At 40.3% G+C, this 25,631-nt stretch overlaps 1 protein-coding gene across 1 annotated transcript; it reads right to left on the bottom strand.

The window, feature by feature from the left end:
• Nucleotides 1-4,351: 4,351 nt before the first annotated feature.
• Nucleotides 4,352-21,886, bottom strand: LOC139720891 (uncharacterized). The gene is made up of 12 exons (XM_071632221.1): nucleotides 21,800-21,886; nucleotides 14,532-14,564; nucleotides 13,072-13,293; nucleotides 12,177-12,340; nucleotides 11,177-11,333; nucleotides 10,444-10,595; nucleotides 9,125-9,263; nucleotides 7,808-8,135; nucleotides 7,018-7,237; nucleotides 6,112-6,247; nucleotides 5,149-5,596; nucleotides 4,352-4,728 (listed from the first exon to the last, which is right to left on the bottom strand). The coding sequence occupies exons 3-12, from the start codon at nucleotides 13,249-13,251 to the stop codon at nucleotides 4,352-4,354; spliced, it is 2,301 nt and encodes a 766-aa protein (XP_071488322.1). The 5' UTR covers nucleotides 13,252-13,293; nucleotides 14,532-14,564; nucleotides 21,800-21,886.
• Nucleotides 21,887-25,631: the final 3,745 nt, after the last annotated feature.

The following is a 25,631-nucleotide window of genomic DNA, read 5'->3' as shown; positions in this document are numbered from 1 at the left end:
TTTTTCAGTGCTTGTCTTCATTTCTTGCTTCCTTAATCTTGATGGGTTGTAATACAGTATAGGGTGCCTTTTGCAAAGGGTAAAGTTAGAGGTCAAACATATGCTTTCTTCACATAGTGTATCGACACAAAAGTTACAAGAAGGCTGTGTAGGTAGTTGTGGTTTAAGATCTTTCTCCTTTTTTTGTTTTTATTAATTCTTTCGTTTTGGTCACTGGCTTCAGATGATAACTACTTAAAGTGGCTGATTTATGACTAGCATTAAGCAAAATCTACATGCAATGTTGAGACTTTGTGAAAATATTGAATTCCATGTTTCAGCAGTTCCTCTCAGCCTTTCTCAGTATCAAATTTGGTGTGCTATTTTTTTTTCTGATATATTGAGTTATTACTTTGAGCTTATGTTACTCTTTGCTGTCTGAAGTCCTGAAAAAAGAAAACAGTGTCCATTTTAGAGGTCCTCTACAATAGAGGATTAATGTGCAATGTGTGATCTTGTGTTTGGAAATATTGTGCTAGCATATCACTAGGCAATCGCTCATAAGTTACTGAAATTCTGCCATGTCTTTAAGACGCTCAAAGTACTGTACCTGTATATGAAATACAGTGTAGTCTCACTTCTGAGTTGTTGTTTTTGTGTGTATTATCAGTTATTTTGTAATATCAATTGTTTGTAGGTTGTATGTTTGAGGTTGGATTATTTCTTAACATTTCTGGTGAGATATTGTCACTTTATGATAATTATGAGGACTCACTGTCAAAGTTTGACTAGTATTTTAGTCTCAAGTTTTTGTTGATATTTGTCACAGTCTCTTTGGGTTTTCTTCATGACGGAGATGTTTCATTTTATTCATGATTTAAAATCGTACCACCCATGAGGAATTCCTGTGGTAATTCAGCAAAATTTATCTTCAGAGAGGGCATTGCCAGAATTCTAGTATTTTCATTTGGATGCTTTATGAGAACTCGAGTTTAAGTAAATTTGATTTGATTTTTAAAAATTGTCAAACTCAGTTGACTGTGCTGTGTATGTTGATGTTCAAGTGGATGGAAGGACACTCGAACAAACACAAAAGCGTGGAGACTTAATGTAGTCACAGTTGAGATGTTTTGATGAATGATTATCTCTGTGCTAATGAACCATTTACAGAATTTTTTTAATGTTTGTTTTTTTCCTGACACTACTGTTCGTGTAATATTTTCAGCATGGTAAATCGGCTCACTCATAGAGTTTAATGTTTGAAGCATTTTGCATGCTAATTTTCAAATGCAATTTCTTCATAGCGTCATTCCTACTCAATACTACTCTTGTTTGTAGCATGTGTAGGACCATGTGGTGCGAATATTACAAACTGGAAACATTACTAGACAGTGCCTTTATTAATTTCAGGTGTATGTTTAGGACAGAATGATAGAGACCCTACATATTACAGACGTTGCTTCACGTCCAACAGCTAGAGGCTGAAAACCTCTTAAAGGGGAACAGTAACCAAGATGTGAAAGCGCCAGTCACAAGTGAATGATATAGTGACCACCCTCTCGCCTTCCAAATGGTTTTCATTGAGTGGCTCATGGTCATCTGCAATGACCATTAACCAGGACATCACTGTGGTCTTTTGAATAGTGCTAGGCATGTCTGTACCACAGTTTTATGGCTTGACAAGTGACACCCTGTCCAAAAAAGGGGGCTATTAGTAATATTTACAATGGAAATTGGATAAACAGTATAACTGCCCCAGTCTAATACATGTTGATAGCCTGCGTGATTATAGGCTGAATAATGTTCAGTTATTTATATGTAGTATGCCCATTTATATCAATTCACTTCAGAGACCGTCTTCCCAGGGGTGTTCGCCAGAATAAGTCATTCTACAATTTTCAACAAGAAAGGCGTGAAAGCGTCCACGCACCGAGCCGTTTAGTGACCAGCAACTGTGTGTTGGCTGATCGATTTTTGTATTATATATAGTATTTTTTTATGTTTTGCCATTCACATAACATACGTTTTTTAATGCATTTGCAATGTATTTGCAAATGCATACCTTGTTCAGTATCCGAGGTGACAGAGTTTGTTTCAGCAAGGTGTACCTCGTACCAGTATTTACAATTAATTGATGATTATGAGTTGCCATCCGTAGCTTAACAAAGGTCACGTACTTAAAATTCTTTGAGAAATTATGCCTTGTAATGATGCCTGTCCGTCTGAATTAAAAATATATCTTTAAATGTGAATCCATTCATGTAGTTTGATGCTGAATGTCTCCATGCTGCTGTTTGTGGTTGTGAGAAAAGAGTAAAAGAAGAAAAACAAGATTGAGAAACGTCGCAAGTCATGTTGAATTGAGCACAAGTGAGCGATTAGCATGTCAAAAAGAAAGTGATTTCAATGAATGGAATTGTATATATGATATATATATATATATATATATATATATATATATATATATACACACATATATATATATATATATATATATATATATACATGTATATATATGCATGTAGATCTTCTATTCATCAAAAAAAAACCACCTCATAACATTGCGCAGTAACAGTAATTATCCAACGAAGAAAAGAACAAAAGCGAAATGCCGAATATTAATATCTGTTTATAGTGAGAATATTTATTACGAAATAAAAACCTTGCACTTGTTATTCTTAAAGTACATGCGGTTAAATTGGACGGAATGTATTGATAAGGGCAAGATATTCAGAAAGACTCAGACGGTCACCTTCTAAGCGCCCGAATGCGAAATCCATGACTGATGACGTCATTGCATTTCCGCTGACCGAGCCAATATGAACCATAAATTATTATATAAATTTCTATCTACACTAAAGACGCCTATTTTCCTATAAGACCTGCGTAGTGCGTTCTACCCTACTTTCCTGCAAATTTGTAGTGATTTTCAGTAGATATTTGGTAAAAGATTAATAAAATGGCAAGAGACACAGATTCATTAGCAAGATGATAGCTTTGTGATCTATAATGGTATCAACTGCGATTTGATAGGTAGTTAACACTCCCTTCCAAGATTTCAAAAAAAAATCCTTAAAATCATTTTAGGTTACCAAAAGGGTGCACTGTTGACCCACCTCACTGGATAACCTTATACTAGAGGACATCATACGCCAAGCGATTCGACTGTGGCCCGACGCTCTACTAGAATTCTTCTCACTGGGTGAAGTTATCAGAACATTCTAGTATTCCCTTTCGAACACTTAACACGACATCGCATCATACGCGATCAGACGCACGTCGAATCAAACTCTATGTGCTACGTTATCAGTCACTCTTCCGACAGAATACATTCATTCAAACTTCACTCCATGAAGGTGTCAATACGTTTGTCCTCAGTGGTAATCAGGTCGACGAAAGTTTACTTGATTTCTTGACTCGATACGTTTTTCAAGTCACCACTAATTGCCCCCTCCCCCTTTAAAACAGTGCTCCGCTTTGTACATGGTTACCAAGGAATCATCAATTCTTATATCAATGTAAGATTCCTGTTCTGTAAAACTAAAGGAGATATACATCTGTGATGTTTTTCCTCCAACCCATGGCGTTGTATTTTGAAGATAAGACACCCGATTAGACACCATCAAATTTTGCGAGGCAAAATGGTCATATACGAATACGATCTTAACTAAGGACTTACTACATGATCGTGTTTAGAGGCCGGTTTCATATAGACGTGTGCAGCCATCCAAAGTTCTAGTAACTGCAGCTACAAGTCCCATAGTAGCAGCCCGTCAAAAGACGAGTGACTGTCAGCATTTAATAATGGTGACATTGCAACTGCAGTTACTGTAGTATGTAGCAATTGCAAATCTCTCTTTGGAAAAAAACAACAACAACAACTAAAAACAACCCTTTCGAGATATTCGTGGGTGCTGAGTGATATTTCCACGAATTATTTTAAGGCTTCATCTTTAGACGACCTGTAGATTAAGGATATTCACTGATTCGCCCCTATTTTGTTTTTGTCTCCATAGGAACTTGATCCTAACCTGTTCATATGATGTTGGTAATATTTGCAGAATTGCAGTCACTAAATGGAATTCGTTATAAAGTTTCAGTGGGATATATAATGGCTACTAGGTCTATATTTTCTATGGTAAAAGAGTTCAATGAATGTTAATAGACTTATTTTGATGTCTTGTACAGCGTTACAATTGCCCTCCAGATGTACAACAACTGAAGACCAGTGATTGTCTAGAAACAAAAGCGGCGCCTTTTACCATCATCGTTATTCCAAATCTTTAAGACCATTTCATTGCACTTATTAATCAACAGTTTTGTCGATATTTCAAGCCTTCAGGTCACAGCAGACGAGAGAAAACTTCTATATTCAAGATTTCAGCTCCCGCCAGCTGCGGCTACTCGTGTATGTTGGCTTGGTGAAACTGGCCAAATCAGGGATGTGCATATGGGGCATCGAAGATCGAGCGTTTAGTTGCTTCTCCCCGCCCATGCCCATGGATCCGCCCATGGCTCCACCCACCATGCTCTGAGCATGGGACAGTGATTGGTACCCAAACGACTGGGAGGCGGACGCAAGACGCGCGGCGGGCATACTGGAACGACGCCTTTCTAGGACTTTGAGGTCGTGCTGAGAAAATGATTGTCTTGTCGCGGGTCTTGATTCGGTGTAGCGAGTGCTTGCTGCTCGACTTTGTGCTCGACTGTTGGGTCTTGTCGTAGCGGCGCTGGAGAGACCACTTTTCCCTGAGATAAAACAAAACGGAATAAAAGCCATGAATTCTGATATTGCGATCTGTAAACCTTAGAGTACACTCTCCAAAACTGAACCCACACTCATTCTCGTCCTCTCTCTGTCCTAATTATCTCCTTACTCTTCCCTTTGAGAAAAAGAAGAAAATGGTCACATCGAATTGGGCACACAGTTGGCATAATTATGTTCGTTTTCCTGTTTATTCACTTGTTCGTGTTGTTAGGATAATCATTTCTTCAAGTTTCATTGCTTCCCATGTGTACACATGTTCGTTATCAAACCTATAGTACCTCCTTGATTAGACATTAATGCTTAGGGAACACCGAAGAGACCGCCACATCAAACACATTATTTCACTTTAAACGAACATGGAGCGTTTCTTTGAGAGGATCAGATCAACAATAATTAGTTACCTCTCCGTCGAAGGCGTGGACTCTTCGGACTTTTCCCCTCATCGTCAGCATTTGTCGGTATTTTCGGCAAGGGCGTGGTGCTAGGTCCCACCGAATCCCTTCCGGTGTTCCGCCTACTCCACGTGTTCGTCACCCAGTCGCTGGTTACGGACCCCTTCACCGACGATTTGCTGCCAGCCCCGCCGCCGCGAACGGACGACCCTGTCGGCGTGGCGTGCCTCCTGACCTCTCGGACCACACCGGATTTGAAGTTGTTCCACTTGTTCTGCTTCCGGAAGCTCCGCCAGAGCTCCAGATCGCTTGCGTAGGTCGGAATGAGTTCTCTTACTTTATTCATAGTTTCTTCGTCGGCGTACTCGCGAAATTTGGACATGGAGATGCGAATGAGTTCACAGCCGTGGCTGACGACGGAGAGATGTGGCATGTGACCCAAGACACCCTGAACCCCCTGAATGGAACGGAAATACAGCCAAAGCAACAACAACGATCATAATTTATCATACATGAGAAGCTTGGAAAACAATAAATAGGTCTGAAGAGCTTACCTCGTCATTACTCGAAAAGTCCAACCACTGGGTAAAAATACTCTTAGACCATATCAATGCCATTCTAATTTTTTAAAAGAACGTCAAGATTGAACGTCAAAAGCTTGAGAAAGAAATATTTTGCCGACAACACTATCTGAACTATGTCCATGAAAATTTATTCAGCCCAATTGTCAGTCTCACAAAATTGAAATGACCTGCTGAAAAGTAGGGACCCACTACAACCATTGCTTATTCATTGTGGATCTCTCAAGGGAAATCCTTTTACTACTAAGTAAAAAATACCAAAATCTTAACTCCACCCTATGATCGTATTTGTAGTCCTACGGAAAAAAAGCCTTGTAAGTAAGGGTTTCCAAACAAAATCTATTCTTAACTTCGTATCTATTTCAAGCACCGCTGAAATCACAGAACTTACGAAGCAGTCGCCCGGGCGTAACGCATCGACCTGGATGTAGACGCCGGCATCGACCCCAGGTGCTTTGATTGTCTCCAGGCCAAGGGTAATGTAATCTGGAAGTCTGCACGGCGTCTCGTCAGATGGTTCCGAAGTCCTGGAAGAAGAGAAAAATGTCCGTTTTTATACGTATGTTTCATTCCTTTCTTAACCACATTAACTCATCATTCGTATATACGTCTATGCAGGTGAAAGGAAGTTCGTAAATGTGATGATGACGATGATGATGATGTTGTTGATGATGATGATGATGATGATGATGATTACAATGGTGATGATGACAATGATGACGACGCCAACGATGTGCTGATCAGCATTTTATTATAGCGCCATCTATCTGTAAAGAACATTCAAATGCGGTGGGCTCCCACAGTGTGTCACAATGATTTATGAAGTTTGCATGTTTTAGTGTGTGATTTATAAACTCATTTTATTTCACATTCTATCATCTTAAAAGCCTTATGAATTCTTTTATTCTTCACATCTGAAGCATCGACTCTTCCAGGTAATATTCTATTCATGATGTTTCGATGTGAAATTGCGTTTCCAGTGTTAAAGTTGAAAACGCATGGTAATCAGATAAGGCTGGCGATAGAGCATCTAAACCGCCTACAGACCGATCCGACCTGGCAGCAAAATCCGCCATTACTGCGGTGCCCCATGCGCGCATGCGTGTGGCGAATGCATGAGGAGTGTGGCGACCGACTCGCCCCCGCCGCAGTATTGTATATCAAACATTTAGCATACGCGTGCGCAACTCGGACATCGCAAATTGGCGGGTGTTTTGCCAGGTCGGACCAGTCAAGGCTTTGTCGGCACCAGCACCATTTCGTAACGGCAGATAGCCGATTTCACAAGTGGACTTACGTCCTATGACTCGCCGTCCCAGTCCTTGGCCTCGAACGCGATGTGCCACTCTCTTCTAGCTCGACATCTTCGTCGTCATCCTCGTCTTCGCCCGGGCTGAGCACCCGCTTGTCGGGTTCCTTCAGCCGCACCGTCGCGCTCCTGCTGCGGATCCTTCTCTCGTTGTCATCGTCGTCGACCTCGTTGTCTGTCTGCGTGCGCATCCTCGACGCTATCTGGCCTGTAGTTCAGATTCAGGTTGGAAAGACAGAGAGGAAGAGAGTTGACAAACGAAAAGAGAGAGAGAGAGAGAGAGAGAGAGAGAGCAAAGGATGAGAAGTAAGGTAGACGTCCCTGGCATCATAAGTCTGAGTGTAGGATGTGGATTATGCATAATTTCCGTTTGGAGTACATCGTATCTCGCGTGGATGGTGTCATCGAGAGACGAGGCATATTGGACATCCGGACATTAAAAAAAGATGATACCAACCCACTGTTGTTCGCCTTTGCTGACTAACAGCAGTAACGCAAAATGTGACGGCATCAACCAACCACGTTCTGCCAAACGAATGAATGTAGCCTAGACATCTTTGTTGATCATAACTATTTCACACGTAACAAAGAGAAATGATCCAGAGCGTCATCACTTTCAAAATCTTGCTGCGAATTCATTTCTAGCAGCACCTCCCGGTAAATTTTCACCCTCCAAAATACATTAGTATCCCACTCTTTATGAAGTATATGAAATAATTGCGATGTTACAGTAAATGAAAGATTAGATTGGGGAGGAGGAGGACATCGTATTACGTACCGGTAGTCTTTGGTCTCCGTCTGCCGTTCACGGTCGACCCCTTGGCCGATGTTTTCCTCTGCGACTCCAGTCCCGTCCGATTGGCGCCGGTCGTCGCCCGCTGCCCGCCGCGCTCCCTGTCCTGATCCTGCAGCATCTGTTGCCGCTGTTGCTGCTGTTGCTGCTGATGTTGCATGACCTTGGATCCGATGTCATCGCTCCACATGGTGACCGAGCGCCCGCTGAGGACGCGAGCCTTTCGGGACATCTGGATGACCTCCTCTTCCTCGGCTTGCTTGGACATGTAAAGCTGGGCTAGGTCCACTAGTTTCAGCACGTCAGCTCGGCCCTATATCAACGTGACATAACGGAGGTTTTGAACTAATCAGTCGATTAGAAAAATGAGAGGAAAGTATGAGTCTATTGACCCTCTTCTTATAGTATTTACAGCTGATGGTCTTGGTATAGTCTAGTGCTTTTGGATTTCCCATGGTTAGCAATGATACCAGTATAGTTACTGTTAACCTTTGAAGGTATTACTGTACGATATTCAGAGAGTGAATCTTCCACAACGTATACCGATATGGGTGATATGATTTGTGTTAGAGGGGGAATGATACCCTTTGCGTGATTTCTATAGTCATTAGCGATGTTGGATTTTCATGCCATACAAGAGATACAGAATGATGGATGATTTTTTTTTAAATCAATTTCTATTTGACAATACATTTACTAGAAAACCGACAAACAGCTTTTTGCGTATTCATCACTGTTCTCGGATATGTGTATCCCGCTTAATTTCCCTGCACTTTCCACGAAAATTTTAAAGCTTCTTAGACAGCAAAAGTAAGGTTCCATTGCTTGGTTTGGACCACTTAAGACGTTCTTTGCTAGGTCTTGCCAGGAATACAACTTGTATTCATATTATAATAGGCAAGTTGTATTACTCTTATCAAGTCGAGTGTAACATGTCACGTAGAGCCTACGTCACCCGGATAAAGTGTTACAAATATGACAATATAAAGGTAAATGAAACCCAGCTCGGGAATACCCCTGTGGCATAGTGGATAAAACTTCCGACTCCCAATCGGAGGATCCGAGTTCGATTCCCGCTCGGTGCTTACGTCCCTGGACAAGATGTTTTTTCCCACAATGTTCCTCTCGACCCAGGTGTGTAAATGGGTACCTGGCAAAGCTACAGGGTGATAATAATGGCAGGGCCCTCTGGTAGAGCAGTGGCTACCCTGGATAAAGAAGACCCTATTATTATCATTATTATTGTATACATTAACACATGCGGATTGGAGGCGCTCTTGCAAGCCCGTCAACCTCCGTTACCTTGGTGACGATGAGCAGCCAATCGGAATTGCGCGCGTCTTTGACAATCAGCGACTCGTTGCAGTATTCTTCTAGTCGACCCATGTCGGAAATCTCCTCCAGATTCTCCGTTGCCCATGTCGAGAAGATCTTCATGCGACTGAAATTGGGCAAAACAGCACAATAAGTAAGCAGGTAAGTACATATATGGATGAATAGATCAATTATAAAGACAGAAAAAAAATCAGATTTTAATAAAAGAAGACAAAGGCCATACATGCACCTTTTCTATGTGCATATGTTGACGTCTTCATCGTTTTCGATCTATTGTACTCCTTCTGCTACATATAACCTCCATTTAAAGCTATCCGTTGTCGTTGCTGTTGTTGTACTAGATCATCAGTTGGCTGTAAGAAAAAAACACTGCATTTTTGACTGTCACGAAAACACACAAATATTTTCTCTTTATTAAAGAATTAAAATATACCTGGATTTGTGTTCACTCTTTATTCTGGGAATTCTATTGCTGTTCGGCTAATTCCATGGCCTTATCGTATCTTCTAGAAAGTGACGCAAAATTATTCGACTTCAAACAGCCTTTACAAGCATCATATCCAGTCAATGATCATATCATTTTACAAGATGATTGGTGCCTTTCATTAATGCCGCATGTTCATCGTCATTAGAGCAACATTTCGAGAAAGGATTGCGCCATCATCAAAAATAAGTACAGTCAAACCTGTCTTAGCGGCCACCTGTCTATAGCGGCCATCTGTCTATAACGGCCACTTTTTTCGTCTCCCTTCCCTATACACAGGTTTGACTGTATATTGTAGTCATTGTGAACACTAGCATGACTATTTCTCGCAGTGCATTTTTTTTCTATAGCATAAAATCGAAGAAACATACAATCATGTAGATGAGAATTCATGCTGTGTTATATCATAATTATGTTGAAAGACGTTATGATTATGATTAAACTTTTATTAATCAAATTTCCGGCAATATTTTTTTTTAAGGAAAGAATCGTCACTACAGTCAAATACATTCACATAATACATTATTTTAATATTAATTGATATATGTAATATCAATAGGTGCTTACTGATGTTATTTAATTCACGTACTACACTTCTTGGGGCGACAGTTTCCTTGTCGGTATGGCATACAGCTTATCAACATAGTGTAATTATAATCCCGCATGATTTAAAGTCAACGCTTCAAATTACAAGCAACTGTATTCATAAAAACTGATGATTGATCAAGGGATCAAAAACAAGCAAACAAACAAACAAACAAACGGGAATTGAAGTGCGTACCAACATGCACACGTCTCCTACCTCAGAAAATCGAGCCGATATTCGAAGTCCTGCTGGATGTGGAGATGGAGGTTGTTGTCGAAGAACTCGTCGGCGTCGACGACCAGGAATTCGGTGTCTTGGAGGCACACGACTGTGGCCTTCCTTCGAGTCTCCTTTATTAGAGCAATTTCCTGATTCGAAGAATGACGAAAAGGAGAAGGGAAGGAGAATATTGAAAAGTGACGGCGATACGGTTGCTCAAAGCGCCCAACAGCATTTAAGTTTGGAACATTGATATTTATATTTCTTGATCCGAAAATGTCATCGTTGGGCTACTAGATGATGCAACATTCATAGAAATGGAACGTAAACTAAAGGTAAACTAAGCAAAAGAAGCATCAAAAAGCAAAGGAAGGGGCGGAGAGTTAACAGTGGCGGATCCAGGGGGGGGGGGGGGGGGGGGGGGGGGGCAACCGGCGCACGCCCCCCCCCCCCTTTATTTTTCGTTAAAAACAAAAGAATTTTTTTTAATGAAATGAAACCCGGAAGTGGCATCAGAAATATTAGTTGCGCCCCCCCCCCCCCCCTTAGCATCTGTGTGCCACTCTTGCGACTATGCATTTACAATAACGTATTCTTTTTTCTTATGGTTTCCTATAAGATAGCTCCATATAATACGACATAGTGTGGAATCTGAAAGCGCTTCCGGAGAATTAAGGGTCTAACTTTGTCCATTGTAATTCATGTTTGAAGAAAAGTTTAGCAGGTTTACCCCAAAGCTCGCGCCTTTCTTCAAGATGTTGACCTCCTTCTTGACGAAGGCGTTCATCTCGTCTTCCTCGAGGGTGACACCCACTGCGCCAGAGAAGATGAAGTAGAACGAGAATCCAGGATGTCCTTTCCGAACCACGACTCGACGTCGACCATACCTGTTTTAATAATCCATCAAATGCCAAGTTGTTTAGTTAATAGTGAGATAAGAGCTCGTCGTTTGAAGAATTCGATGTATAGGGCGTTGTTGTGATTTCTTGTATAGGCAACTTGTAGCAAATTTGAGATGAGAAGTCGACTCTGTATTGCTTGATTAAACAAAAGCCAAGAAAGCTGCAATGTTTCAATCATTGGGAAGTGGTTGCACCACCTCTTCTTAGACAAGAAATCCAAACTTTGCAGTGCAAGTTACTGGAATTACTGTCCGATTCTTTTGAAACAGAGGAGCAATAAAGAAAACAAAAAACAACAGAAGGAGAGATATATACGGGAAAAGAACGACCAATACGAGACGCGCGCACGGAAATGATGTCATAATTGGTCATATTGGTGCTGGTAATCCAGTATGGGGTCTTGTCACTGTGTAAATACTACAACTATACAAGACATTAACTGGTAATTAGGGGACTAAGTTTTAACTGGGTTCTTAACTGCGGGAACTTCTGACATTTAATTTTCATTCCATTGGACAAAAGGCTGGTGTATTATACACGGAACTGCGCTATAATGGACGTACATGTATAACAGAACGGTGGCACAACAGCTGGGAATGGCTGGAGCCCGTTGGTAGGCTATGAAATTCGAACTGCCTCAAAGTATCTCCTAGTTTTACATGAAATTCTTTGTTTGGATTTCAAAATCATTTGGTTTGTGCGGGGAATATGTTGCTAAGAGTGCATCACAAGAAATCGTATCGTCGCATTAGATCATTGCCTCTTAAACTTCTTGCTCGTCGCGTCTCGATCAATGTTGGGAGAGCGTTAAATGGCGATGCAACTTACTTGGCGTATCGAATGACCTTGCAGATAAGGTCCTGGAGAACAGAAGAGTACTTCCGGAAGCTGTAGAGCCCCCTCATGAGACTCCTCACCAGGCGGATATCTTCGGCCGTCCGGTCCACTGGGGCCTTCTGCAGGACAGCTCGCGCTTTCTCCGGCCACGTAAACTGTAATGAGAAGTGGAAGATGAGATGTTTATAGGAAACCTGTGATGTCACAAAGTGAATCTAACTTCACTAATCATAAGGCTAGTATACGTTGTTAAATGTACAGATTCTCGGTGCCTGTAGATGTCTGTTGTATGATATTGATGATGTTTGCTTATTAGTTGTTGTTTTGTTTTTGTATGAGTCTTTGTCTTTAGTAGTCTATTTTTTTTTTGTTCTTGAGTGGAGATACTAGGCGAATTGAAATTAGCCGCAGTAAGACTTTAATGAAATATTTATGATTACTATCACCGTGTAGCGAATGAACACAGTGCAATAGGCTGTGAAGGCCACTATTCATCCGTTAATTCGTCAAGTTCTGGAGGAATTTCTCGCAGAATTCCTCATCCTGGCATCATTAGATTGCCACGTCTGAATTTCAGTAGCTGCACTTCTTATATTTGAGAAAGAGAAGATTGAACTGGCAGAATGTATTACATTTTGCACAAAATCAGTAAGACATTTGCAAAAATCAGTAAATTCGTGAGAAAAACAAATGTTTTAATTCTGCAAAACGTGTACTGTTATTTCAAGAATCAGTCATGGATTCTGAATGGTAAAATTTACAATACGAAGCCACATAATCACATTTGAGCATCACATTTGGTGTTGCTAGACAGAGTTGACACCCGTTATGACAGCTCCCCATCCCCCTCCGGAGGAGGCGGGTCACGTCTTCCAGTCCTCCTTACCTCGTACTTGGAGCGGTAGTCTGTGGCGTTGAAGCTCAGTCGCTCGGTGCTGTTCTCCGGAATGTAGACCACGCTGGGCGTGCGGGACATCTTCTCCATGAGATCGGCGATCTGGATGGAGAACGTGCCCTTGCCCGCTTCCTCGGCGCATTTGTTAAGGCTCAGCTGAACCCCACACATGAACTTCACCTGGCGTCCGGCCTTCCGGAACCGATCGAGAGCCTGCAGGGTTCGAGGGGAGAGCAGACCAGAGGGTTTTACAGTAGACGAGATTGTATTTTTCCCGCGAAAGTAGGCTGTCAGCTCTCTTAAGCGTGCGCGCTTCCATGAAGGATTTTCCCCGGAAAAATCCCGGGAATACTTCAGGACATGAGCCAGCATTGTTGTGATTTTGACTGAAGATCCCTATTAGCACGTCTGCATACTGTATAATCTTTTGTCACTGAAGACATTAAAGCTTCATTTCTTAACAGTTAGCTTATTTCTATGCATTCATGGTCTGGAAAACAACTAAAAGTCTGTCCGTTCGCACGAGGTGCAAGGTTACTATAAGCATGCAATTTGACCAATTCCCTTCCACTTTCGCGAGCACAATTGGAGCGCAGTTAACAGTTATAATGTCTCATTGTTAAGAGCCATGTATGATATCGATATTTGCGAGCGTGCGTCAATATTGCCTAATGCTTTTTTCTTGATGATTTGGTCAGATTACCGATTGTACTTTGATAAAGGCAATGAGAGCCAAGGATTGTGCCAGTTCCCACGACTAATAACGTCTGATAATGAGGTAGATCTGGTAGATTTTCCGCGCTATGGAACAGAACTTTTAATGGGACTGCATCCCGACTTCCCACTGCCCGCGTGGTAGAGGCCAAGCTGGTAAGCCGTCACATGAAAATGTTTTTAAAAGTCTAACATAAATGACGTCTTATATTATGAGGACATTATAAAACCTGGGACAAACGTGAGATCTACACTATTTTACCAGAGATGAGTATATGCGTCTCTACGTTGTATGAAGTATTCTAGTAATGTTGTTTGCATCCTTACAAACAGTACATCGTCTGGTAGGGCCTACAGTAAATTCATACTTTGCTGATTGTGGCTTCAAACATCTACAGCACAGTCATGAGTGACGTTAAGTCTTGTCCGTAAGAGTAACTGTATGCATTATATTAATGTTTGTTTGTTTGTTTCTTCACAGAGGATAAACGTTATAAACAAAATGCTAGATCATGCCCTATTCTAATTAAAATGTCGCAATTATGGTCTATAGTTAAGTGCACTCAAAATAATTCTTAAAAAATCACGTTGTGGTAAAACCCGGTCAAAAACTAGAGATCGCGGCGCTATGTCACGTTCAGGTAATAACGCATGTGGGTATAATTAGCGTTATATGATTATTTTTTTTAAATTCTTGTATTATACCAAGCAGGATTAAGAGCAGTGTTGGGACTTACCGACAATGATGACTTTCTGTACACTTCATCGTCCTTTGACTGTGGTAAGGAAATTCAAAGAAAGATTAAAGCAAGCAAGTTACTTCATGGTTCTTAATTCAAAATACATTTTTTAAAGAAAAAAAAAGCTGTTAATTCATATAGAATGATGATATATCATAAGATCATTTACCGCAAAGTCCATATCATTTAAACAATAAGTATTGTCAGGTGAAATTGTTGTCGTTCTGTGTGATGCGTATAAGTGTGAGTTCTTTTTTAATGTTTGTATCTTCATAACAGCACAGAAACGAATGCCTCCTACCAGATTTGCTGTCAAAGAACTTTTATCCGTTGAATAATAGTCCCAGTGAGTGGTGAGTGAACACATTTCATTCCGCTAAATCCCCTTTCTGGAAAGTGAACTTTCCTGAACTGTGGTCAGCCTGACGTTTTGTTTTGTTTTGTTTTGTTTTATTTTGTTTTGTTTTGTTTTGTTTGTATTTGGGTGTTTGTTCGTTTGTTTGTTTGATTGGTTGGTTGGTTTTTAGGAGTATGCTGCTGTTTAGCACGCTCTTTGTTTAAATGTGAACAGACGTGTCAAAATCTTAATTACTGCCTTGTCATCGATGTGCTCTGTAATTCCTTCCACCTGAGCTCGAGATATTGTAACGTCTAACCGTAGACGTGTAATATAAATTCAACTTATGTATTCACCTTACTCTATTATGGAGCCGTGTTGTAGCTCCACAATTATGCTCTTTATAGTTATGCTTGTGACTCACTTAGAACCATTAATCAGCAGGTATAAAGGTGTATAGGCAAGAGCGTCTGACTATAGGACCTCCAATACTAGTTTGTTGAAGCCATCCTGTGAGATGCGGAGTATTCTTTTTTATAGGGTTTTATTCTATATTTATGCCTTTGTTTCAGGATTCATGGGTCAACAAAATCAAAACGAAATAAAACCAACCTATAGGTTAACGTGTCTCCATAATGTTTTTTCCCCCGTGGATTTTGTTTGTTTGTTTGTTTGTTTGTTTGTTTGTTTGTTTTGTTATTTTTTAATCTGATTTCTCTGTTCATTTTACCCAGGATTCCTTATGCGTATATACAGTATGCAGTTCGTATCGTTTTCTCCGGACATGCAGGTCTATAATCTACAACAAGATTGCCAAAATGCCTTCACGCTATCAAATTCAGTGCATTAGAAACATATTGCATTTACAAGTACTGTTTACTATTGGGAGCAGTGATTAAAAAATGTTCGAAATATCACATTTGATTTTGTGTTGTATGTGTAGGTCAGTTTTATCACAAAACATCCTACATATATTATACCATACACAGATTTCGCAATAAAGCCTTGAATATAAAGAGAAATCACTATTTTCTCATTAAACCATAACCGGATGGTCAAGTCTAAAAAAAGATATCATAACTACACTGTAAAAACATCGGTGTTAGATTTAACACCACGGGTGTTAAATCTAACACCCATCAAACTTCAATAGAGGACCACACCCACAGGTGTTGAAAATGCACTGTGATGGTGTTGAAAAGTGTTCACCTGACACTTCGTGGTGTTAATTTGACACTGTACCTGGTGTTATTTTGACACTGTACTGGTGTTAATTCAAAAATGACACCACATGGTGTTGATTTGATATTTGTTGGTGTTAATATCAATGGTTTAACACCCGTCCAGCTTCAATAAGAGACCACACCAGCTGGTGTTACTTTGGTGTAAATTTATTTTCACATTTTTTTAAAAATCTAGTATTTTAATGTAAAATTCATGATCGTCTTGTTTATATTAAAAATCAACAAGAAGTGCAGTTACTAAGAAACTCTTCAAAAAACAGTTTAAAATTTGGAAATGACACCCGGAGGTGTTAATTTAACACCATAAATGAGCACCGAAAATATAACACCAGCTCGGTGTTCACTATTTAACACCGGACTTTTTGCAGTGTATTGTTAACATTTGTATATTTAACAATACTTATCATCGATTATACGGATTCAAATTTTTACATTCGTTGTTTCTATCCCTGACTAACATTTTACAACTATTTTGAAGCACTAAAGCTGGGTTTTTGTTTCATCTGGAAACTAATGGTAAATAATGTCTTTGACGCACAGCAATGTAATCAAGCAATATGTTTCATTGGTCCTGAAATTGCGATTTGGCATGGTTCAAAGTTCTGCCGGATAGGAGAAGAACGAGTTCTTAGAACAATCTTTCCTCCTGTAACTTTCAGCTGGTGTAGTCACGCAGATATTGATTTATCGCCTCCATTCACTCTCCGTTACCTCTTTAATTAGCTCCCATCGTGTGGTGCACAATGAGGTCTCCATTCAAAGAAACCCTTAGCTCTGAACCTAACAAAAGGTAAGGAACCCTTTAAAGGACGCTGTTATTGATTTTCACATGAAATGCATCAGAACGGCGCACACTACCTGCCGTATTTACATTCAACAGTCATTCGCTCTGTATGTGATGTGAGCAGAATGGGTTTGATTACGGGGATTTCAGGTTTCACGACAACAAAAGCTACTGTTGCTCGGCAACCAATTTTAGATAGAGAACAATGTGGAAGATTCCTTCATATTTTTTTTTCTAGTCTAGTGTACGGATTTGCACACGTATTTTTCAGTCAGCCTGGCCTCAGCTCATGAAAGCATTATTATACAACTTTAAGACTAACCGCGAAATAGAAGATTTTATCAGGAGACTACACAGCACTTAACTTTGTCACATAGCTGTTCAGTATATAAGATGCACATACTGATATAATCATGGCAAGCTTCTGTCTTTAACACCTTCGTGAATTAGTGTGTTTGATACACGCCAAATGATAGTGATAAAGCTAAAGCCCAAGAGTATAGAGGCAACACCCCCCCCCCCTTTAAAGTAAGACGAAATTTATCAGACGAACAAGATGGTTTTGCGATTGTTCTTTTAAAAAATGAAAGATACCTTGCATATTACTTCACTGCAATCGCATTGTAAGACGTATACTAGTATGATTTATGCAAATGTTTTGGACCTTCTGTGTTGTGTTCTTTATAGTAATGACCAGTAGCTTAACTACGGCTTTAATTGGTATCTTAGGCAAGTGTCAAAGAATAGAGGGGAAATTGGTTCTTCTTCGCCCTCTTGCATTGGCTGTTAATTGCCCCACAAAGGAAGCTGAACAATATTAGCCGGAATTTATTTCGACAGAGAAATGACGCGAAAACTTCCGGCTCTGATGAGCAGAGAGCCGAAGATTAAACGAATACCCCTTTAGCCCGGCTCCGCTTACGACAGTGCGGAGACAGGTCGCTTCTTCAAGGAAAAGTAGGCTTATAATTTTCCATCAAAGGTCCATCAAGGTTCTTAGCAGAGAAAAATAAAGGTATGACGTCAGTGAAGCAATAAGCAATTTTAAAGTCCTTCCTGATGCCGGGATAACGGATTCTAATTGCATAAATTCTATTTTGCTCAAACCCACATTACCCATCAGAAGCCGGATAAGTGAACCAATACATAATTCAAGGCGGCGCGGTAGCAGAGACCGGGAGTTGCTTATTAAAGAAAGAGAGGGAGAGGGGGGGGGGGGGGAACTTAGTGTCACGCTCAATCAATGTGCACAAAGTGTGTAAGTAGACGATAAAGAGTCTATTAAGAAGGATAGAAAAGACAACAATCACTGGGCTGATTTTATCTGCGTAATGCTAGTGGAGCCTCTGCTTCCATGAAAGTCGTAAGTGAAGAACACGGAAAGTTTTATGACATTGCGCCATTATCATGCCACAACCCAGCAACAAGCTCCAGCAACTCCCTCACGTACTGAAGTACGAAGCAGATCATGTCGTTGCCAAGCAACGGGCACCGCCATCACTCCAAAACAGGAGTTTGAGCGGGACTTCCAAACCGAGTCGTTTGGTGTCTGTATAAAGACGCACACCAAAAGCTGACTAAACAGAAGTTTTCCTTCCGTGATATACCTTGTCATTTTGTTCTCTCTTGTACGTCTTCTTGCCATCAAGACTGCATTTTTTTTATTACTATTTTGCATTTTCTCTACGTCATGAATTACGAGCATCGATATTCAAACCATCTCATCGATGTTTCAATGAGATGCTCATTCGAGAGCTCATTACATATTTTGTACGTTTCTGAAGACTTCGAACACTCCGCCAAGAGTGTTGGTACGTGTACTTGCAAAATGCTGTCTCTGCGTCTGTTGTTATTTTGTGTGTGTGTGTGTGTGCGCGCCATCTCATCAAATGAGGCAAATTTTATGCCAATAATCACCTCGCAAGACGTATAATGAGGCGTTTACAAGAAAGGAGCAATCGTGTCCGCTGTATTCATGCTCACTGGAACCACATTAAAAAAAACCCACAATAACAAAACAAAACAAAATCGTTAAGTAATGGTAGCCATTGTGTCTTTGCTCGCTTTGTTCCCGTGTGAGATCATTAATAATCTCCCTTCTGACAAAAAAAAAGAAAAGAAAAGGGGAGACTGAGATGCAGACAATGGAGGTCTCAAAAGCCATCATTAAGAGGTCGTAAAGACACCTACCTAATGATGTCATTAATGAGTCTGCAGTAGCACTACATAGTTCTCAGTGATTAAAGGCCTCGTGTTGGTTATTTAGCGTTGCACACAATTCCTAGCAAGTATCACACATTCAGTAATACATGGATTTTGTAAGTCAAAGATCAATCGTAAGTCTCTGAATACTCGATACTTACTGCCAAATATTGAATTACATTTGATTTTCTGCCCTAAGTTTAACTTCATCTTTTATGCAATAGGAGCCAGCTTATAAGGTGCAGCGATGGTACAAATTGCTTTAGTGATCTCGAGCAGTAATAGCTGCAAATATGGTACGTTTTTATCTCGACAATTTTTACTTCACTAATAGGATTAGATATAACGATTCGCATTATTCACTGTGGATTTTTTTTTTCATTTTTCGTGTCACGAGGTAAATGTGGGCTGAATAATCATGATGTTAATATCGTCGAAAGGCTGACTATCACAATTTCTGTAGCCTTTAATTATTAAGCAATTACAGCTTTGAAGTATTCATGTCAGAGTTGTGTTAATGACCAAGCACAGTCGCGCTGCACAGTTGTAATCTGCTATGGACTGTGGCTTTGTGATAGCCATTTGTCTAGAGTCAGTCAAATGCATAAACTGACCACGTTCACACAATGGCATACCTATGTATCAGAATCAATTAAAAAGTTAACAGTATACTATGATACTGCCAGTCCTTTATTTCTAGTTTCATTATCTATAAGTTTACAATTAAATCAATTAAAGCTGAAAACAATTGGAATGAAGATAATGATGTTTGATCTAATATAGTATAATGAGGTGAGTCCCTTTTTAATAGGAGGGAATGTAAAGTTGTGTTGACTTCTTTAGAGAAACGAAAAACCATGCTCTTATCAGATTTGAGGGGGCGGACATTGTTTCTGTTAGAATTTTGCAAATATTCTTTAATTGCGGGCAAAGTGTAATGGCCACTTAAACTGGTAATAAGACCCCTTCTACTCTGTTGTTTCGTAATGTCCACTAAAGTAAATCGAACGAACGTTAATGGCATACCACAAGGCCGTAACATGGACAAAATCACTCACACACACACACACACACACACACACACACACACACACACACATGCACACACAATTAAACGACAAGATACAGCAGAATACGCCCTTGTTTGTAATCGGCAATTCGTTTTACGCAAGATTTGTAGGATAAGTGATCTGAGTCAATTGTATCGTGCATGTATGCCATTTTGTCTATACGCTGAAAGCTATGTTATTTTCGTGTGTATATATTGTATTCCCATGTACATGATTTTACCCACCCTCGCTCTCTCCCTCACTCCTGTAGCTACTCCCTCCCCATCCAACTTTTCTCCCACTGTCTTTAATTAGGTGATCCGAGTATTCTTTATGTGTCTTTCTATTTATTACTCGAACTGATCTAGACTATACTGTTATCGAGCTTTCTTGGCAACCGAAGAATGTGCGATCAACTTCTTTACCCAGTGACACTGTTACATGTATATCGCCGGGTCATCCCACGAGACCGACACCCACGAGTCATACAGCCCATGAGTTCGACACTACATGGGTAAAAACGACTTCGATGGATACAACATGGGGTCTCGTGGGCCTTGGTTTGCCTAGTGTCGAACTCATAGCCTGTATGACTCGCGAGCTGTGTGATTCGTGGGTGTCGGTTACTGTATGTGACGTGCACCTGTATTGCCTATTGTCATTGACGTTTAGATAATCATCGGCATTCAGTTGCAGATCGCATTATTCTTAGAAAAAAATGAGAATAAATCAATCACATGCATTTCCTGACGAGACAATGTCCATCATCTCTATACAAGAGATGTTCATTTTCCCCTCATTTCATGATACTGTTAACGGCGTTCATTGTGTCAAAGCAAATCGCGGTGAAAGCTATCATAATGAATATGTGGACTATACAATGATAGTGTAGATTCTCAATTTCCCTTAAAAAAATATGGTGCATTATCATGGTGAGGATGATAATCATAATAACAACAGTGACAATTACTGCAATAACCGTTGTGATGTTCATGATGATTAGTATTTCTGTGGCATTGCGTATCCAGCAGTTTCATCTTCATGAATTACCGTCATCACATCAACACCTTTCATATGAACTTCGTTATCACCGTAATGATTGGAGGACAATCAACCTAAAATTCGAAAATACAATGCTTTCTAAACTGTGCATGTTTTTATAAAAACTCAGCTGAGACATAAAGATAGATGAAAACCAGATCAACAACGTGCTGGAAGTGGTATGTCAGTACGTGTGTGAGTCACGTCACACAAAGCAATTCGATTTAATGGGATCAGCTTTCAGTTAGGCGATATACAATGGGACTAAAACACAGCAACAATGAAATGCACTTGTTTTCAACTACAGATTAATATTTTTCAGAGAGAAAATACTATACAGGCGTGTGTGTTACGAGAATCAGGTGTGTCATGAAAGATCGATGTCTAGGGAAAGGAAAAATGAAGATCGTGATGTCATTCAAAAGAAATTGAAAGCTATAATATTATGTTCCCAATTAATGGAGGAATGAAAATAACATATCTCCACACATATAGTACAGAAATAGAATAAGAAAGAACTGCTGATAGAGCTAGAATAACTTTGGAACCTCGGCCAACACTGCAGTGCACACAGACGTTATGACGTGACAGAAAAGCTCTTGACCTACTTTTCTTTCCTCTTCAGCATCGCAGTCCTCGTCATCATCGACATCGATCTGTAGTTCACCACCAACCACGTACGATCTCGACGAACTTGGTCTCGCCGATCCGGACCTCGGATATTTCCCTGATCCGCTGAACGAGCCGCCGTCGCCGTGGAAACCATCCTTTTCCTCTTCCTCATCGTCCTCCTCCTCGTCTATGATGTTGTCGAGTCTGGACGCCGAATTTCTGAAACTGAGCTCCATCTCTACGCTGTCGTCGTCGTCATCGTCATCACTATCGTTACCCTGATCAGCTTTAACATTCCCATCTTCAATGCCTAGCGATGGTGCAGCGTCCTGTTCAAGTGATATGATTTCTATCTCGCTAGAGTCTTCTATGTCCACACCTCCCTCGTTGACCCGATAGCCATCGATTTCCATGTGATCGCTATCGGAAAGGGAGAGACGCGATTGGTCCATGTCCATTGTGTGGTTTTCGATCTGAATAGCCATGGCGGTCATCAGATTCTCATCGTCCACGCCGGGTAAGAAAGATATCCATTGTTTCTGTTCATGAGCTGCTGCCCCCGATTATTGACAGGGTTTGACAATTTTCGTGCAATATTGTTCAACCTAAACAACGATTGTTCTTGGTACCGTTATGATCGATGAGCCTCATCTATTCTCGATGCAGACGGTGTCTTGAGTTTTTTTTTTGTTTGACGACTTGTTTTGATTATCTGTTGGTGGTTGTTGTGCTAACACCGAGGTACCGACGTGAGAAATCTTCTTGTTCTACTCGATGAAAGCAGTTCGTGTCCTTTACTGCATTATTCATGAATGACGTCAAATAACATTAAGCAGATAAGTATGGGTTGGAGAGGAGAGCTGATCTAACACACGCAACTCATGCGAGCATGACTTTGAATTCCGAATAATCTTCAGTAAGAAAGCGGCATCACACTCGCAAAATGTCAGACGAGGAAAATGTGTACCCAAATTACCCGAATACATCATTACAATGAAGGCTATTATGACGTGGATAGCTTGCTTTACCCTCCGAAACCAGTGTAGTGCGGTGATCGTCTGCCATATACGTACACTGCCTGTCGATCAGTCAAAAATTTCAGTCGATGGAGTTCGTCCCTGGAGACGCAACGTTATGTCTGCAACAAAAAAAAGAAAAAAGATGCAAAATACGGCAGGTTATACGATGTACATCCTTACACTTGTCATTAATTCCTCGTTGACATAATAAGTACAATCGCGCAAACATGTTCGACGCCCTGCGTGCTATGTCAAATTGGCACTATGTACTACATAAGCTGGTAATTTGCCGAGTCCATCCATGCAAGTCGACAGAAATTCCCTTTTGCATGTACATGTACACATGACACACTGTGCAAGATCCTAGCAACGCAAAGAAAATAGCGGCACTTAACGCGCCCTTGTAAGGCTATAAAGAGAGCAAAATGCTCGCATAAAGGTATTCCTTTCGTCATCAGTGCTGCTTTCGAACTCTCTATGGGCATGTGTGACAGTGGGGTACTATACGCGAGATCATACAGCGATGTACGCGTTGTATACGTATTGTATAATATTAATGTTGTTATTTTAAATTTACGATGATTCCACACCAACTAATCTAACACACTGTAATGAATACCATCTCCACTTCATTAGCGGACCTCCCTCACAGGATTCCATCATACCGGGCTCTGAACCTGGGGACATTCTGGTCTCCTGTTAACTCATAAATAGGTGGCGAGTGGCATTGTCAATTACGTAATGTCGACACCGAGAAATATCGAATGTCCTTGAGGATGCAGTGGCACTATAATGAAACAATAACCAAAGAGTACCCTGTAGAGTAGCAAAAAAAAACAACAACAAACAACAACAACAAACGGGACAGGGGGTTAATGAATCATTTTGACATTATTTTAACATGTTAGTGAAATCGTCATTACATTTGGTCATAAATTATCATGTTTCATCTCGAAATCTTTCAAATGCGTTATTTCATCATGGTCCAAATTTTCATTTTTGATCAATATAAAATGCTAAGGAAAAATCGTCGTTTCTGTGCAGTGTCGATATACTTGTCTCGTAAACACCATCTTATGGTAAAATGACATCGTAAATTTAAAATCTATGAGGAAAATGTTTCTTTTAGGGGGAGGTGCCTACTGCGCGATTTAGAATTCCCTCAACAAGACAATCAAAGGCCTGTCTTCTCATACAGTGTAATAAACGTTAGTTCTACCATCTACGCACAATATCTATGAAAGTGACATGCCACAAGATGAAGCTTCTCTAGATTCAACATTATCATCCTGCACCTCGTATGCTAGACCAGTCCTTTTACTAGTAACAGAACTCCTAAACGCGGACGTGAGGTGGCGCTCTCATCTCAATACCCAAATCGCAATCGGGATACCACCACTGACCTCAGTGGATACCACTGGATACAGTACAATCCTATAGATCTCACACCTGTAACTTATTCGCCATAGAGACGTGATCGAGTTATATGAATGCTCATAACTGAATGTTTTGACAAGCCAGCGAAGTGTGAATGGCTAAATAAATGCATAACCATATCTAATCTTTTAAAATTGTGTCACTTTTATGCTTGCTTCTCAAGGTATATAATTATAAACAAACTTAATTCACATCGGCCATGATATTTGAAAGGGGGTTTCAAGTTTAAATTCCACCCAGCGCAATTTCAACACTGAAGTTGTATGTGCTGGGTAGTTGTATTTTTATTTACACTGTCGTCATAATCATTACCAGCAACCGCGTCACACACTCTTCTTCTCCTTAATATTATCATCACCGAGTTAGTGTAGTAATCGAAAGTCGTGGTACTACTTCTACTACTACTCCTGCTGCTGCCGCCGCGCCGCCGTTACAACTACTAGTAGGCGCCTAGTAAAGTACACGTGTATTTCTCTTCTACATTTTTTACATCATACTCTACAAATTTTATACGTGTAGCTTTTAGTTGTCCGAGTAGTCCTTTAATGAATAGTTACAATCCTATGGTCTTTGCGAAAAGGGAATTGTAATTCATGGTTGATCAGTGTCCAAACACAATTATCACAGCGATGAACAATGCTCGGTTGGATATACATGTTATACGAGTGTTGTCAATTGGATATTACATGCTGTATGCGTGTTTTGTGGCGCGTTTGTAAGGACGTTTGTCGCATCCATCCAAATCCAATGTGAAACCTTAATTACATCATCCTATCAGTTTGCCGAACATGCTTTTGGCGAAAATCTCCACAGAGACCACTTACATGTATGACACTTTCAACATCCAATTCAGTGTGGCGTTAATCCACTTCCCACCTGTAAAGTAGGATACACTAGCAATATTCGTAACTAAGTAAAATGTTTAACATCAAGTAAATCGTGAGCGATCAGGTTCAGTTCAGTCACCATAATCTGATCTGCAGCAGCAGTTGTTATACTTGTCGCGTAGGGACAGGCCCTTTGAAATCAGTTAATGTACCAGAGCACATGTTCTTCTTGTCATGCATTAAGCTTACACTTGTATACGATGGTATGGTATACTAGTACTTTCATGAACAATTGGCCAAATACTGTAGAACAGGTATGTTTCAAATGTGCGCTCAGTAGACCTGCAGGCGGCTAAAATCTTTTCAAAATTAAGATCCGCCAACATTGGCTTCCGAAAATATAACTTTCACTTTAGTCTATAACGTATCAACGAAGTGAGAGAACTATCATGTCGATAAACAGAAATGTATTACTTCGATTCGACATTCCAGTGTAATCTACGTAGACCTACACTCTTGAACGACAGAAAAATCTTTGAAAACTT

Source organism: Diadema antillarum, unplaced genomic scaffold, assembly GCF_040938485.1.
Source record: "Diadema antillarum isolate AM-2024a unplaced genomic scaffold, OU_Dant_1.0 scf00000134, whole genome shotgun sequence".
Lineage (NCBI taxonomy): Eukaryota > Metazoa > Echinodermata > Echinoidea > Diadematoida > Diadematidae > Diadema > Diadema antillarum.
The sequence above is the reverse complement of the archived record's forward strand: the minus strand, read 5'-3'. Positions and strand labels throughout refer to the sequence as shown.